At 43.8% G+C, this 13287-nt stretch overlaps 1 protein-coding gene across 2 annotated transcripts in view; it reads right to left on the reverse strand.

Moving 5' to 3' along the window:
• Positions 1–13287, reverse strand: part of LOC138471851 (collagen alpha-1(II) chain-like) — a 1536387-nt gene that overhangs the window by 78406 nt on the left and 1444694 nt on the right. For both annotated transcript variants that reach the window (XM_069609694.1, XM_069609695.1), the window contains 4 exons: positions 10464–10517; positions 5993–6046; positions 5439–5492; positions 360–413 (listed from right to left, as the gene is read on the reverse strand). In XM_069609694.1, coding sequence (XP_069465795.1) covers positions 360–413; positions 5439–5492; positions 5993–6046; positions 10464–10517 — 216 coding nt within the window. The remainder of the gene's footprint in view (positions 1–359; positions 414–5438; positions 5493–5992; positions 6047–10463; positions 10518–13287) is intronic.

The following is a 13287-nucleotide window of genomic DNA, read 5'->3' on the forward strand; positions in this document are numbered from 1 at the left end:
CTGTTTCTGCACAGAGCTCATACATTAAACGTTCAGTCCTGTGTCCCAAATCTCCTGGATGGGAGCTTGGCTCGGGAACAGATCTTGGAGTTTCTCGGGCTAGCCTAGCTTGGCCGGTTTGGGGCTTGGTGTAGGGGAGGAACAGTGCTCAAATGAGATAAACTTTGCTGGTGCAGCCCGATCTTGTTCCGGCCCATTTCCTACCCTGCAATTGCGCACATCATCAGACACAAAGCCTGCAACACTTACGGCAGAGCTGGACATGAGATTGAGAGAACCATCACTGACAGCAGCATGAATCTTCCAGCCAGAGCCATTCATATAAAAGTAAACAGATGATTCCACAAAGAGGAACTTACCGGCATTCCAGGTAAGCCTGGCATCCCCTGGGGGCCATGAGAGCCAATATCACCCTGGAAAGTCAAGAAATAGATGAGCTCGTTATGGCAGCACCATTTTTGTATTTGTAGTTACCGATCAGGAAATGAGGCTTTGGTCAGGGACACTACACAATACAATACCGCAGAGTGGGCAGTCCCACAAGTAGGGGCCTTACAAAAGGTTGACCAACATTGACCAACGAGTTACACAACTGGTTGATTAATGGGCTTTTCATAGGAAGAAGGGACAAAGGAGTCATTTTCTATTATGTGTTAATTGCATGTAGGGCACCACCAACCTTAGCAATGATGTGTCGGTTGGGTCCTCTCCATGCAATATACACATTTTGCAGACACCATTGACCAATGGATTCCTATGGAATCTGCTTGCTTTTAGTATGTGCTAAATGGAGGCAGGTTACACAGGAATCCAATCATGTAACACTTTCATGAAAATCTCATTCTGGCAAAAATCCAATTTACTTTTTTGATGGAGGAGTCAAGGACAGCAGAGATGTTAAGTCTGCTTGGTGCCCCTTCTCTACCTTAAAGCAATTTAAAATAGGCTTAAGTGCAAATGAAGGCATAAAAACATTACACCTTGCTTTTACATCTTCAGTTATCACTCCGCTCCAAAGAAAAGGACCCTCAATTTGTGACAGATGCAAAGACAATAATATGGCAGTATTGCATAAATGTGCATATGTGGTGTAATGACCAAGACAGTATTTCAAGTCTAGGCATTTGAGTTACTTACAACTTCACTGAATGGAAAAAATCTTCAACTAATTTGTAATGCACAAACTGTGACTCAGAATTTCTCTGCAGCTCAAAATATGTGAACATTGGCTGCTGAACCATGCAAGGATAAGGTAGGTGTGGGAAGTAAAGTACAGTCTTAAAGTTAATTTTTCAGGGATGGGTGTTGGCCTCCTTGGAGCTTAACTACCTGCATCAGTTGATTGAAACTTTGTGATATCCTATTCTGAGGAAGTATCCATCTTTGGAACTTAAGAAAAAGGTCTAGTTGTTAATGCCACTTATTCGTTTATTTTCCATATATACATGACTTCAGTATCGAGCTATGTCTTATTATGCCATGCTTTTCGACCACTACATTTCTGAAAACTAAACCGTTCTGTAGCGTTAAGACCCGATCTGGCGGGCCGGATTGAGTGTTATCTGCCCAGGGCCGAGTTAAAGGCATGAGCGAAGTGTCTCGTACAGCGTCTTGTTCATTGAATGGAAATACCGGCACAAGATGGTCACCATAGATCTGAAAGGCAGGGCTCCATAAGGAGCTCATTTTCAATTTCCATGTTCAGCCACCGAGTGGCAACAGAAGCATGACGGTGGAGGGTGCTGCCAACGCTGAAGAAAAGGTTAATTGGGGCAGAGGGGTGGGGGGAATAAAATAGAAGGCAGGGTGGGGCAAGATGCCGGTGCGGGGTAGGAGAACCAGCCTTCCGGTTCCAAGGAAAGCGGGCTAAAATTAGCAGTTTCAGTCCACAATCCAAGGAACCTCTTTGGCTGCTCCACTAGCCCCAGTGCTAATACAGTTTAAAAGAGTCCTGTTGAAGAATTTTTAAAAGAGAATCTGTTGAAGATTTTTTTTTATTCTTACGGAGATTAAATCATACACATTTATAGATTTCACTGCAAACATATTATATTTTCTACAATATCCTCCAGGATATCTAATCAATCTGCAAGAATTTTGTAATGTATGCTCTGTAAGCCAATTCCTTTTAGGAGAATAAACATTCTGGCATTTGGGTCAGCCATTGCACATGGATCCTTGTGTGACTGGTGTATGTGTTGTGCTTGTACGATGGAAAGAAAAAGCAGAAAGCAGAGTCATGAAATCTAGGACATATGCCTTTCTAGTTAAAATTCCAAATGTATTAGGATTGTCTTAGCCCTTCCAAATTACCCTTCATTGGCTGGGCTTCAAAGTGTGTAGGGGCTATAGAGGCCTTCCCTTGCAAGCCTTCCATCGTTATCAAAGGGCAATAAGCTGCAACTTTAGGTACAAAATCACCAAAGGAGAAATGTTACTGTATGGTCCTTAACTCTTATGTTTCCCTTTGCTCTTTTGCACCACCATGTAAAAAAAAACATTATCCTTGTCAGCATGGAATTTTTACTAAGGTTTTGACTTTTGGCAAGAACCTGCTACAACCTTTACAGGGAGAATTCTTTTTTTGTTTAAACTTTTTATTTCTAATTTTACATAAAATTATCAAAACACAGCAATAACCAAAATACTGAGCTTGAACTATCAACAATTTCAAATAGCAAGTCATGTCCAAATAATATATCCAACAAAACACAGCAGAATATCCATCAACCAAAATCCAAACCCAAATATTATAATAAGCACAATACAACACAATATTCATAAGACATAAACAGAACAAGACAAGAGACAAACAAATACACAACCATACCCCAAACCCTCCCCCTCCATTCAAAATATTTACAACTCACACTCCACTATCCATCTAACAACTCCCATAGAATTAATTAAAAGGTCCCCTCATTTTCCACACTTTCAGTATCTGTTTAATCGCCACCAGTAAAGCTCTGTTAATCCAGCACCTTGTTACACAGTCAATATTTCGGCCACTTCTTGGAGACTGTAGAACCACAGCCGAGGAGCTTCGGGGAAATTAATGTTCCAGATTGCATCAATCCTGTCCAGCACATCCTTCCAATAGTCCATCACTCTATCACAGTCCCATAACATATGTAACAGAGTTCCTTTCTCTTTCAGACATCCCCAGCAGCAGTTACTCTCTAACATCCCCAAGACACATATATGGACAGGGGACCAATAAACCCTTCCCAACACCCTCTGATGAATGTAGCATAGGTTCAAGTCAATTTTTGCCTTAACCGGAACTTTCCAGATATTCTCCCATTCCTTTACCGGGATGTCTCTGCCCAACTCCTCAGACAAGGTCAATCTTAACTTCTCCTATGAGGCCAACCAATTACTCTCTAAAGGCAAAAGGTTCAAGAAACTAGACACTTTCAGCAGCATTGCAGAAAACAAGCTACACACCTCCGGTTTCTGCATAAATGGTGTGACTAACATCTGTTGCCTTTCAGAAATCAAAACCTCCAAAACTCTATACCTTCCCAATTCCCACCCATTCAGCTCATTTTTATCTCTCAGGCTCTCGATGGAAACCAATCCCTCATCACTCCAAATGTCCCCAATCACTATGATACCCTTATTAATACCCTTATTAATCCAACTCCTCCAATACAACATCTTGTTATTCACCTGTAATCCTGGGTTACACCAAAGCGACAGGTCCTTATACATATACAACCCTTGCCCACTATCCATTATCAACAAAACTAATGCATCCTTGGTAACAATAGGCTTTAGGTTCATGACTTGTTGTGGTAATTTCCCAAAAGAGTACAAAATCTTTACATGATATGGCTCTAGCATTCTTTTTTCTATTTGTACTTACCATGGCATCAGGCCCCATTCCCCATCTGAGAAAATAAACAGATTTTTTAACAGAAATCCCTTACAATAATTTGTTTGCCAATAACCTACCACCTTGATCCCCTTCTTCACAATATTTTTCCTTCATGTAAAACATATCTTTTTAATCTGCCGTTTCCTCTAGCTCCCAGTAAAGCCACTTCACCCTCTCTATGCCCCCTTTACAGATCGGGTGTGGGAAGTCCCATCATTAGAGGTTTGCTGGTCGGGGAAAATTGCAATTAAAATTGCTGGTAATTCCGCGACCAGCAATTTTCCCGGACCAGCAAACTACAATTTTGCTGGTGGGTGTTCACTGATTTACCTCCATCCAAGTGCTGGAAGTAAATCATGTCCCCATTGACAAAAAAAGCTGGTATTTCCAGCACCGGTATTCCTATCGTACTCCATGGAATGGGGATTTACTGCCCTTTCTGCCACCTGTAATATCCCGGATATTCTGGCATATCAGGTGGTGGAAAAGGTAGGTCAGTTTGCCAGGATACTGCCGGCAATTCCGGCAGGATACCTGCAAGCTTGTAATGAGGGTGGCCTGGGAAGCAAAATGGCCCCATCGAATGACTACACTTCCTAGATGTGGGCCTTGTAGACAGGGGGACCTGCGGTAGTCCAAATGCAGGCCCTCATTGCAGCCTGCCGTGTTATATTTCAATATCGATTGTTGGGAAGGAAATTCATCTTTCCAACCCCCTAGGCGTTTTAGAGTGAGGCGAGTCCCATAGATAGATGTGTGATGTGCCAGGGGACGGGGCCGTGCTAAGAAACCCTGCATGAACACAATATTGCCTGAATTCCAGATGCATAGACCTAGTGCGCGCATCTAAAGCGATGCCATTTTCTAGTTACGTTAGATACATTCAGTGCTGCATTTGTGGCAGAGATGCTGGAATCCATGTGGCTTCCACCTGTTTTTTACATAGGCGGCATCCATAGGGATCCATGTTATTGGCGTGCACCATGCACATGCAGGAAGGACACAGCAGCAATTGTTTCTGGTTAGGCATGTAAAAATATATTGAAGCCCACGACTGCACGAATTTCAGTGTCTAAGTACAGCCCTCACCAAATACAGTCGAAGATGCATTGAACGGGCTCCGACACATCACTGGTAGCGGTCTTCCCTGCACAATTAACGCCCCACTTAAAATGCCCATCATGGTATTTGTCACAGTGTTTGAAAAGCTTCAGTTGGATTCTTTTCAGTGTGTGCTACTTGATTTGCCTTTTGCTGTAGTATGTGAACCCTTCATTTAGCTTTTACTTTAATGTGTCACGTCTTAATTTGGTGTATGTTGCAGAATGTAATGCCGTGATTTGGTGTTTGTTGTAGTATATTATAGCTTGATTTCGAAAACTTAACTCTAAATCAAAGTCTAAAAAGCAAGAAGTGTTAATGTAAACCACATTATTAGTCTTCCTTTGACTCCTGGGAGTGCTGCCAGATCAAGGCATCGCATGTATTCAAACAAAAACCATTATGCCTAGCTAGAAAGATATACATGTGGGGAGATGAGGTTTCAATCATTCCTTACCTGCTCCCCCTTCATTCCAGATCTTCCTAAAACACCTGCAGGTCCTTGAATGCCCTAAAAAGAAGATTAGCAAAAAACAGAAACATAAGCAAACTGATGCAAAATGAGCAAAGAAAAAGGGTGCTGCATGGAGGAAAAAAGAGTGCACTGGCATCATTTTAACAAAACCATAATGATAGGTAAAGTGACATCAGATAACCATTTATGTCCCACCCATGACATCACAGCAAGTAAGATCTAGATGTTCTTTGACCGAACACACATGAAACATCCTAACTCCCTAAAATGAGAAAGGAAAAAGAGCCAAGCCTGAGGAGGAGATGGGTAGGGAGAAGGAATAGTTCGAATATGGGTAAGAAAGAGTGTGAAAAGGGAGAATAGTGACATAGCTGAGCCAGGTAGTAGGGAAGCAGCAGAAGTCAATTAGGCGCAGGACAATTGCACAACAGTGGAAGAGAGAATGATTAGAGTGCAGAGGCAAGAGGACAACCCAGAAACACGAAAGTGGCATAGACACTGAGCTAAACTCAAGGAGGAAAACAAGGATACTGTACCTTAAGTCCATCATCCCCCTGGACACCAAGATGACCTATGTCGCCTGCTTCACCCTGAAAGATAGAAATTACATTATTAGGACTCTGATCCGCATCATCCGACAATCAGAGCAAACAGCCACACTGACCAGAGGGTACAGATCACACATCGACTGCTGGGGTACACCCACAAGGCACAGTCCAGTCACGCTCAGCCACTTAGTGCTGATGCACATCCTAGAGTAAACTACCTTCTAACGATGGAGCAGGAAACTTGGCATATTTTATGTTATGTTCATTTATAACGTGCACCACTACCATCCAAGGGCAGTCTCCAGGCGCTCATGGTAGTGACTTGGAGATGGTGCGGGGGCTTTATTAGCCACTGCTTGTTATTGCACTTCATGACATGACAATGACCATGAATGCTGGGCTGGATATTTACTACCATTTAAAATAAGTTGCATATTAACCCCTCTATCGCTTTCCCATCATATTTTTACTACTGTCCACATCTGTCGCTACTATCTTTATAATCTATGTCACATACAAACTTTTCTATCTTTTCAAGCTGAAAAACTCCTGATTTCCTCTTCTACTCTTTCCCGACTTGATTATTGCTCTGGCCTCATAGGGGGCCTTCCTTCTTCTTATCTTTATCCACTCCACTCGGTCTTTAATTCCACAATTTGCATTCTCTTCTCTTTACCTCCCCGATCCTCTGTCACTGTCTCTACTTTCCATTTCCTACCTTCCCTTAGAATCTAGTCTTCTTTTCCATTTTCTTATAACTGTCTTCAATCGCTACCACGGCCATGCTCCCCGATACCTGTGCTCTCTTGTATTGCTCTACTGTCCCTCCCAAACTCTTCATTCAAAAGATTTGAATCTTCTCTCTGTCCCAAAATCTCCCTGTGCCCCCTTCTCATTTCCGCTCTTTTTCTCTTCTCGCAACTACATTCTGGAATTCTCTTCCACACAATATTGGTTCTTCTTCACTCTCACTTCATAAATTTCATACCGGGTTAAAAGCCCATTGTACAAATACAATCCCTTGTGATGGTGAAGTAGGTGGCCCTAACCCACAGAGCTAGGACAGAGCAACAAAGAACCACAAAACTGGCACAGAGCATGGCACAACCCCTCATGTTGGTGCAGCGTGTGATACTGACACTGAAAGCGGGTGCAGGGCATGACACACAGTAGCCTTTAGCTTTAATAGTGAGGTGAAGTGATGAATGAGTGTTGGTGTTTAAGTGTTCTTCCTTAACTATAGTACATTCAGGAACCTGGGACCTCCCCTGGCCAAGATGGTGAACATTCTGCTAGGAACTGATTGGAGGAAACGCAGTGTGAGGTAGTGTTGACTTTTGAGGAAGATCATCAAGTGAGGTCACAGTAAACTTGTTCCTGAAGAAATTCTGACAAATTGAGAAGGTGAGAGCTGAAGAGATTGAGGAGATGATCACTTGAATTTAAGCTACTAGAGATAAGTGAATCGTTAAGAGAAAACAACGTTCTGTTTTGATTGTATATATTTATTTAGGGAAGAAAAGAACATTTAAAGAGACTTGTTATAATTATCTTTCACCAGTTTTGCAATGCATCTTGAGATCAGCAGAATTGTGGAAATTAATGTAAAAAGTAGAATAAGATTTAAAATAAGTGTGTATGTGGATTGCTTGGAAGTCGAGAGGCGATAGAAAACTCAGTTGGAGAAAACCACAAATGTGCAAATAAGGGTTTGAGAAAAGGACCGGTTAACGTGCTCAACGCGTAACGTGATGGGTTAGTCGTTTCCTTAGTAACCACTGGCGTCAGTGCTGGTGTATACATCAATTTGATTACAGAGGCGTGGAGACGGGATAAAACGGGCCCATTTTTAAGTAAGGCAGCGCAGTGCAATTTAAAACAGAGAATTTCTTCGGAGCACAATCATTGCCGAAAAGTGGAAGAGCAAGTCATTTAAGAGCACGGTCTGCGCGGTGTTCGTTTAACTATGAAAATATTCTCTGTAGCTCGGGATGAGCAGTGAGTTTGTCTGAAAGGAGTATAATCTACCTCAAACTGAATGTGCAAAAGAATAAAGAAACCAAGTAACTATTTCAAGAATTGAGATTTGGAGAGAAAATTAGACATTGCTACTAAGTAACATGTAAACAATGTTTCTTCAACAGATGTCTGGTGCTTATTACAGATCTCGACCATATCGAGTCAAAGAAATCAGAGACAGTAGTAGAGAGCCCACTCGCAGCACTTGCCGTTGTGTCCCCACCAGCCTGTGCTATCTCACAGGCCTGCACTTATTGCTTTTGTCAGTTGATCACTCTTACCAAGTGATCTCTGCCTGGCACTAAACAGTTGCTTGCACCTTATTCCCTAGCACTTCCCTTTGTGGCACTCAAAAGCACTTACCCCCTCAACCCCCCTCTCTCTCTGCACTTGCACAATCTGAATGCTTTGAAGGCCTAGTTTCAAACACAATTTACTTGTTGTATAAGCGCCTTACAAATGCACAATACATACATAAATAAATGTGAGCAGAGTCCATAGAGTCGGTGTCATATGATCTGGAAGTTTGTGGTTTTGTCCCATTCCCTTTTCCACCCTAGGTAGTGTAAATCCTGCAGTGTAGTTCAGCTACTTGGGTTTGACAGCCTTGAAGGGGTTAGAGGTGTTGGTCTTCAACCTCTGCAAGACAGTTAAGCTGTGACCTTATAGTTACCAACAATCAAAGTTTGCTCAGCACATGGTACTTACCTTCGATGCGCGTGCAGATAAATATACTGATCTTTGATGCTAGTGCAGAGCCTAGTACTGCACCTTGATACTCAGCAATTGTGCAAAATGTGGGGCTATCTTTTATACTCATGCAGAGCATGGTCAGGGTCAGACTTGGGCCTAGAATAGGCCCTGCTACTAATAGAAAAGTGGCCCACTGTCACAAATGGCATTTCAGTACTGTCTGCAATAATATTGGACACAGCTGGGGGGAGGGGTGTTGCGCAGTGAGCATGATGGTGGATTTGTGCTAGAGCTTTCGCACCAGGTGCCATTAGCGGGCGAACACCGACTCCTGAGCAACATTATATGATCCCTGCCAGGCGGGGGACAGTGTTTGAGTATGCGGCAGAGCATTGATCTATCTGGCAGCCTAAACCATTGGCCCTGGGGACCTGGCATGGTCGATTGCGGGCGCTGCACCATGAGGAGCGAGAGGGCCAGGACGGCTGCAAGGCCAGGCGTACAACATCAGCTCCACCTGCCTGTACTGCCTGCTGGATCGGGGCACTGCAGGACCTCGTGGGAAGTGGTGACCGCTGAGAGCCTGGATCGGAGGCGGCAAGGAATGGCTGTGCCCTCAGAGCCACTGCTCATTCTGGCGGCATGAACGCAGCTGGGTTTGCCGCACAACGAACATCGCGGGGGGCCTCGTGAGCCGCTCCGCGGTTGCGACATCTGGACCGATTGCAGCGGAGGCCACGCAGACACTCATCCACGTGGTGGTCCTGCACTGTGGGGCGGACCAATGTGGTGATCGTGATCCTGACTGTGCACACTATCTTTCATGAGTGTTGACTCACGCTGAAGGCTTCAGCCCCATATGAACAGGCCTGCAGACACACTTGATTTATTTATGGATTTATAAGGCGCCGAAGCCCGCAACACAAAGACAGCAGACAAGAAAAATAAATGGCACACACAGAGATGAAAATACAGAGACAGTGTGTACTAATGATTACTTAAATAGGACGGTCTCCAGTGCACGACAGAACTTTAAGTTGTTGCATTTCAGTCTTAATGCAATTGGGAGTGCATTCCAGATCTTGGCGGCTCCAACGGGAAAGGATCTACCCAGTCTGTTGGTCCATTTGTGGGTTACGCTATTGATCAAACACAGATTTCCTGAATGCAGGGATCTACTGGGAACATATGGGCAGATCAATGATTTCAAGTATAGAGGAGCTGTACCAAAAAGTCAGCAGTGTACCAGTGTTCTAGATTTAAAAGCAATCCCATCTTCCACCTTCAGCTACACAACATAACCCACACACTTGATGCTTGTTCAGAGCATTGCATTGCCCATTGATGCTGGCACAGAACAAGGTTGGGATCTCTGATGCTGGTGCAGGGCCTGGTAGTGAAATATGATGCTGGATCATAGTGTGTACACAATAATCATAGTAGTGGCATTCAATGCTTGTTCAGAGTGTGGCACAGAGAATGGTGTAGACAATCAGAATTGATATAGACACCCAAAGTACATTCAGAGTATTTCTAATGACTGGCAATATTGGCCCAGAGCATGGCAGTGACACTAAATGTGGGTGCTGTGTGTTTTACTGACCCTTAATACTGTTGAAATGATGAACTGTATCCACACGATTTTGTGAATGCTCTGTGGAGCAAGCAGTCAGTAATGGAAAATAGTGACAGTTGCATCAAAGATTGAGGACTTTGGCTGCTTTTCAACAGCCTAATGGCCACTTACCTTCTCTCCTTTTGGACCATTGTCACCCCTTTGTCCTCTCAATCCCGGAATACCCTGCAAAAGAAGCACAATCAATGCATGAGGGTTGCGAGAACTCAAACTCAGTCTGCGCAACCTAAAGCTCAGCAGGGAGGCCCTGAAGCAAAGGGGTGGGTCACAGAGAGTGCCACAGGACCAGCACCTGTTGTGACAGAATAGGTAGTGAGAGCGGAGCTACCAGAGCTGCAGAACTAGCACTGACCCAGAAATTAGTAACATTGGCTTACAACACAATGCATAGGTACCATCTAGGCGACTCCACAATATTTAGACGAACTATGATTGTGAGAAAAGACTTGTAAAACTATTACTGAATAACCATCAAAAACGTGTCAAACTCAGCAGAGCCCAAGAAGCTACAAAACAGCATACCAACTTGGAGTCGACTACTTCGACATAAATTTAGCCACTGTACAAAGTGAGACTTGTAAAGCAGGGACTCTTTGGTGAAATCACCCAGAGCGGGAGGGGCAGCAAACCCTTAGTGAATGTGCAACTATCAGATGAGCTCAACAGAATAAGAAGGGATTCAGAATCTTACCAGATGACCAACAGGCAAGTCCAATGGAAAGAGAAGACATGAATAGCCTTACTGGATGACCAAACGTCATGCAATTCCAACAGAACCAAAAGTGCTTCAGCGTATTATCAGATGACTAGTAGCCAGGTGTGGATCGCAGAATCCTTACTGAAGTAACAAAAGCCAAGGGAGTCCATCACAATCAGGAGTCATACAGGTAAGCCCAAAAGAACTCGATGGTGTGTAGAATCTTTGTGGATAACCAACAACCAAGCAAGTCTAAGACAACCATTCTTAATGCATGAATAAATAATTAGTCGGGCAAATCCAAGAGAACAAGGGTCTTGCTCGATGACCAACAGTCCGATGAGTCCAACTTAACCAAAGCCTTATCGGATAACCAACATTCAGTCCAACAGTCACAGAGATTTACTGATTGACCAAAAGGCAGATGAATCCAAGAGAACTATAATTGTACTAGATGACAAACAAAAAGGGGCCCAACTCTTCAATGGATGGCCAACTGTACCATTAGTCCAACAGAACCAGAGCCTTCCTCTGTGACCAAAAATTAAATGCAACCAAAAGAATGAGAGCAACTGTACATCGTATAACATGTTCTTGTGAATCCTCAGTTTTTCAAATAGCAATGCTTCCAAGGTTTGCCAGATGAACAATGAAATTAGGAAACCAGGGTTATTACAGAGTTTGCCAAATAATAGAAACTAGAAAAGGGTAAGAGAGAAGAAGACAAAGAGAACGGATGCTTGGTGGATACATTTAAAAAAAAGTTAGGTAAGAACAGTTTAAAGCGGTGGGATAAGGAGGCGGGAGAAACTATGAAGTCTGAGAATATATTGGGAAACAATAGTGGGAGAACAGGATGGCGAAGCAGTGAAAGAGTGAAAATAGGGACAGGTTGAGATGGATAAAAGATCTTCGGGAGAGAGTGAAGGTCAGTAGGCAAAGATGGTAGGCTGGAAAAGAGGCATGGAATGAGCGAAGAAAGAGATAAAAAGAAGAGTTAATGAAAAGTAGACAGGGAAATAGAATGCAGTCAGGAAAGGCAGGTATGTGGGAGAGGAGTGGGAGTGGGAGAGGAGAGGGGGAAGAGCATAAGAGAGAAATAATGAATAGTAAATAAGGGAAGCTACAGAGTGTAAGGAGTTACAGGGGAGAAAATATGCAGGGAAAGGGGAAAGCATGCAGAAAATAATGGAGACATGGCAGGTGGCAAATAAGAGAGCAGAAAGGGAGCACGCAGGAAAAGAAAGTCAAGGGAATACAATTAGGCACTAAATTAAAGGAGAGGTGATGAATCGCGAGAATGTGTCCCTTCCCTTCTCTCAAAGGGGGAGTCCCCCCTGTGAGGCTCGCCCGTGAGGCTTGGGAGGCGAGCATGCTCCGCAATACCCGCCCTGGGGGTAGAGGCAAGCGGGACCTCACCGGGAGAGACTCCGCCTTTGGGGACAAGGACTCACATTCTCAAGAGGAACTCCCTAGAAGACCCTTTAAAGTGACACCAGTATATTTGCCCGATAATAAAACCTCTGAATAACAATTTGAAACTGCCAACCTGAAACAGAAAATGTCCTTTTAAAAATCCATTCTACTGGGACAAGAGGCCCTATGGAGGCAGAGAGAACTAAGTATAGAAAGGGAAGAAGGAATGGCTCCCCAAGCAGGGAAAGCCATTCTGCTACATCATCCCAGAGAGAGGAGGAGTCTGGGGAAGCAACAACACAGCCCATGAAGTTTAAAGTGAGACACATGCTCACTGCGAGCAGCAGAGACGAGACGTACAGCGTTCTGTAGTTGTGAAGAGCACTGGGCTGTCAGAAGGGCAATGGTCGGTAGCAAGGGACCCAACAGGAAGGAGAACGGGTGCATGGGGTCCTGAAGAGATGGAAGAGAAAGACACACTGAGGGTGGCATGACCACGGGAACTCTGTGGTGGGATAGGAGTCCAACCAACAACGCAGAGACCATTTCCATGTGGCAGGTTCGGGAAGAGTGGAAACATGAAATGACATACTTCCCACCTGGAAGAAGCAAGGAAAGAGAAACTGGTCGAGATCTGTAAGACGCCAGGAACAGAGAAAAGGAAGTCAATTCTGAGCCTGTGAAGAAGCTGTTGACATTAACCCTCAACACGAAAGGTAAAGGGAATAACGGGAGACCCAGGAAAGGGATTGTGAATCATATCTGGAATGGACCTACTCGTCACAGTCATGAGAGTAAAGATATAATAAGAGTGAACGTAAA

This window comes from Ambystoma mexicanum, chromosome 8 (genome assembly GCF_040938575.1).
Source record: "Ambystoma mexicanum isolate Mex_15411 chromosome 8, UKY_AmexF1_1, whole genome shotgun sequence".
NCBI classification, from domain to species: Eukaryota; Metazoa; Chordata; class Amphibia; order Caudata; family Ambystomatidae; genus Ambystoma; species Ambystoma mexicanum.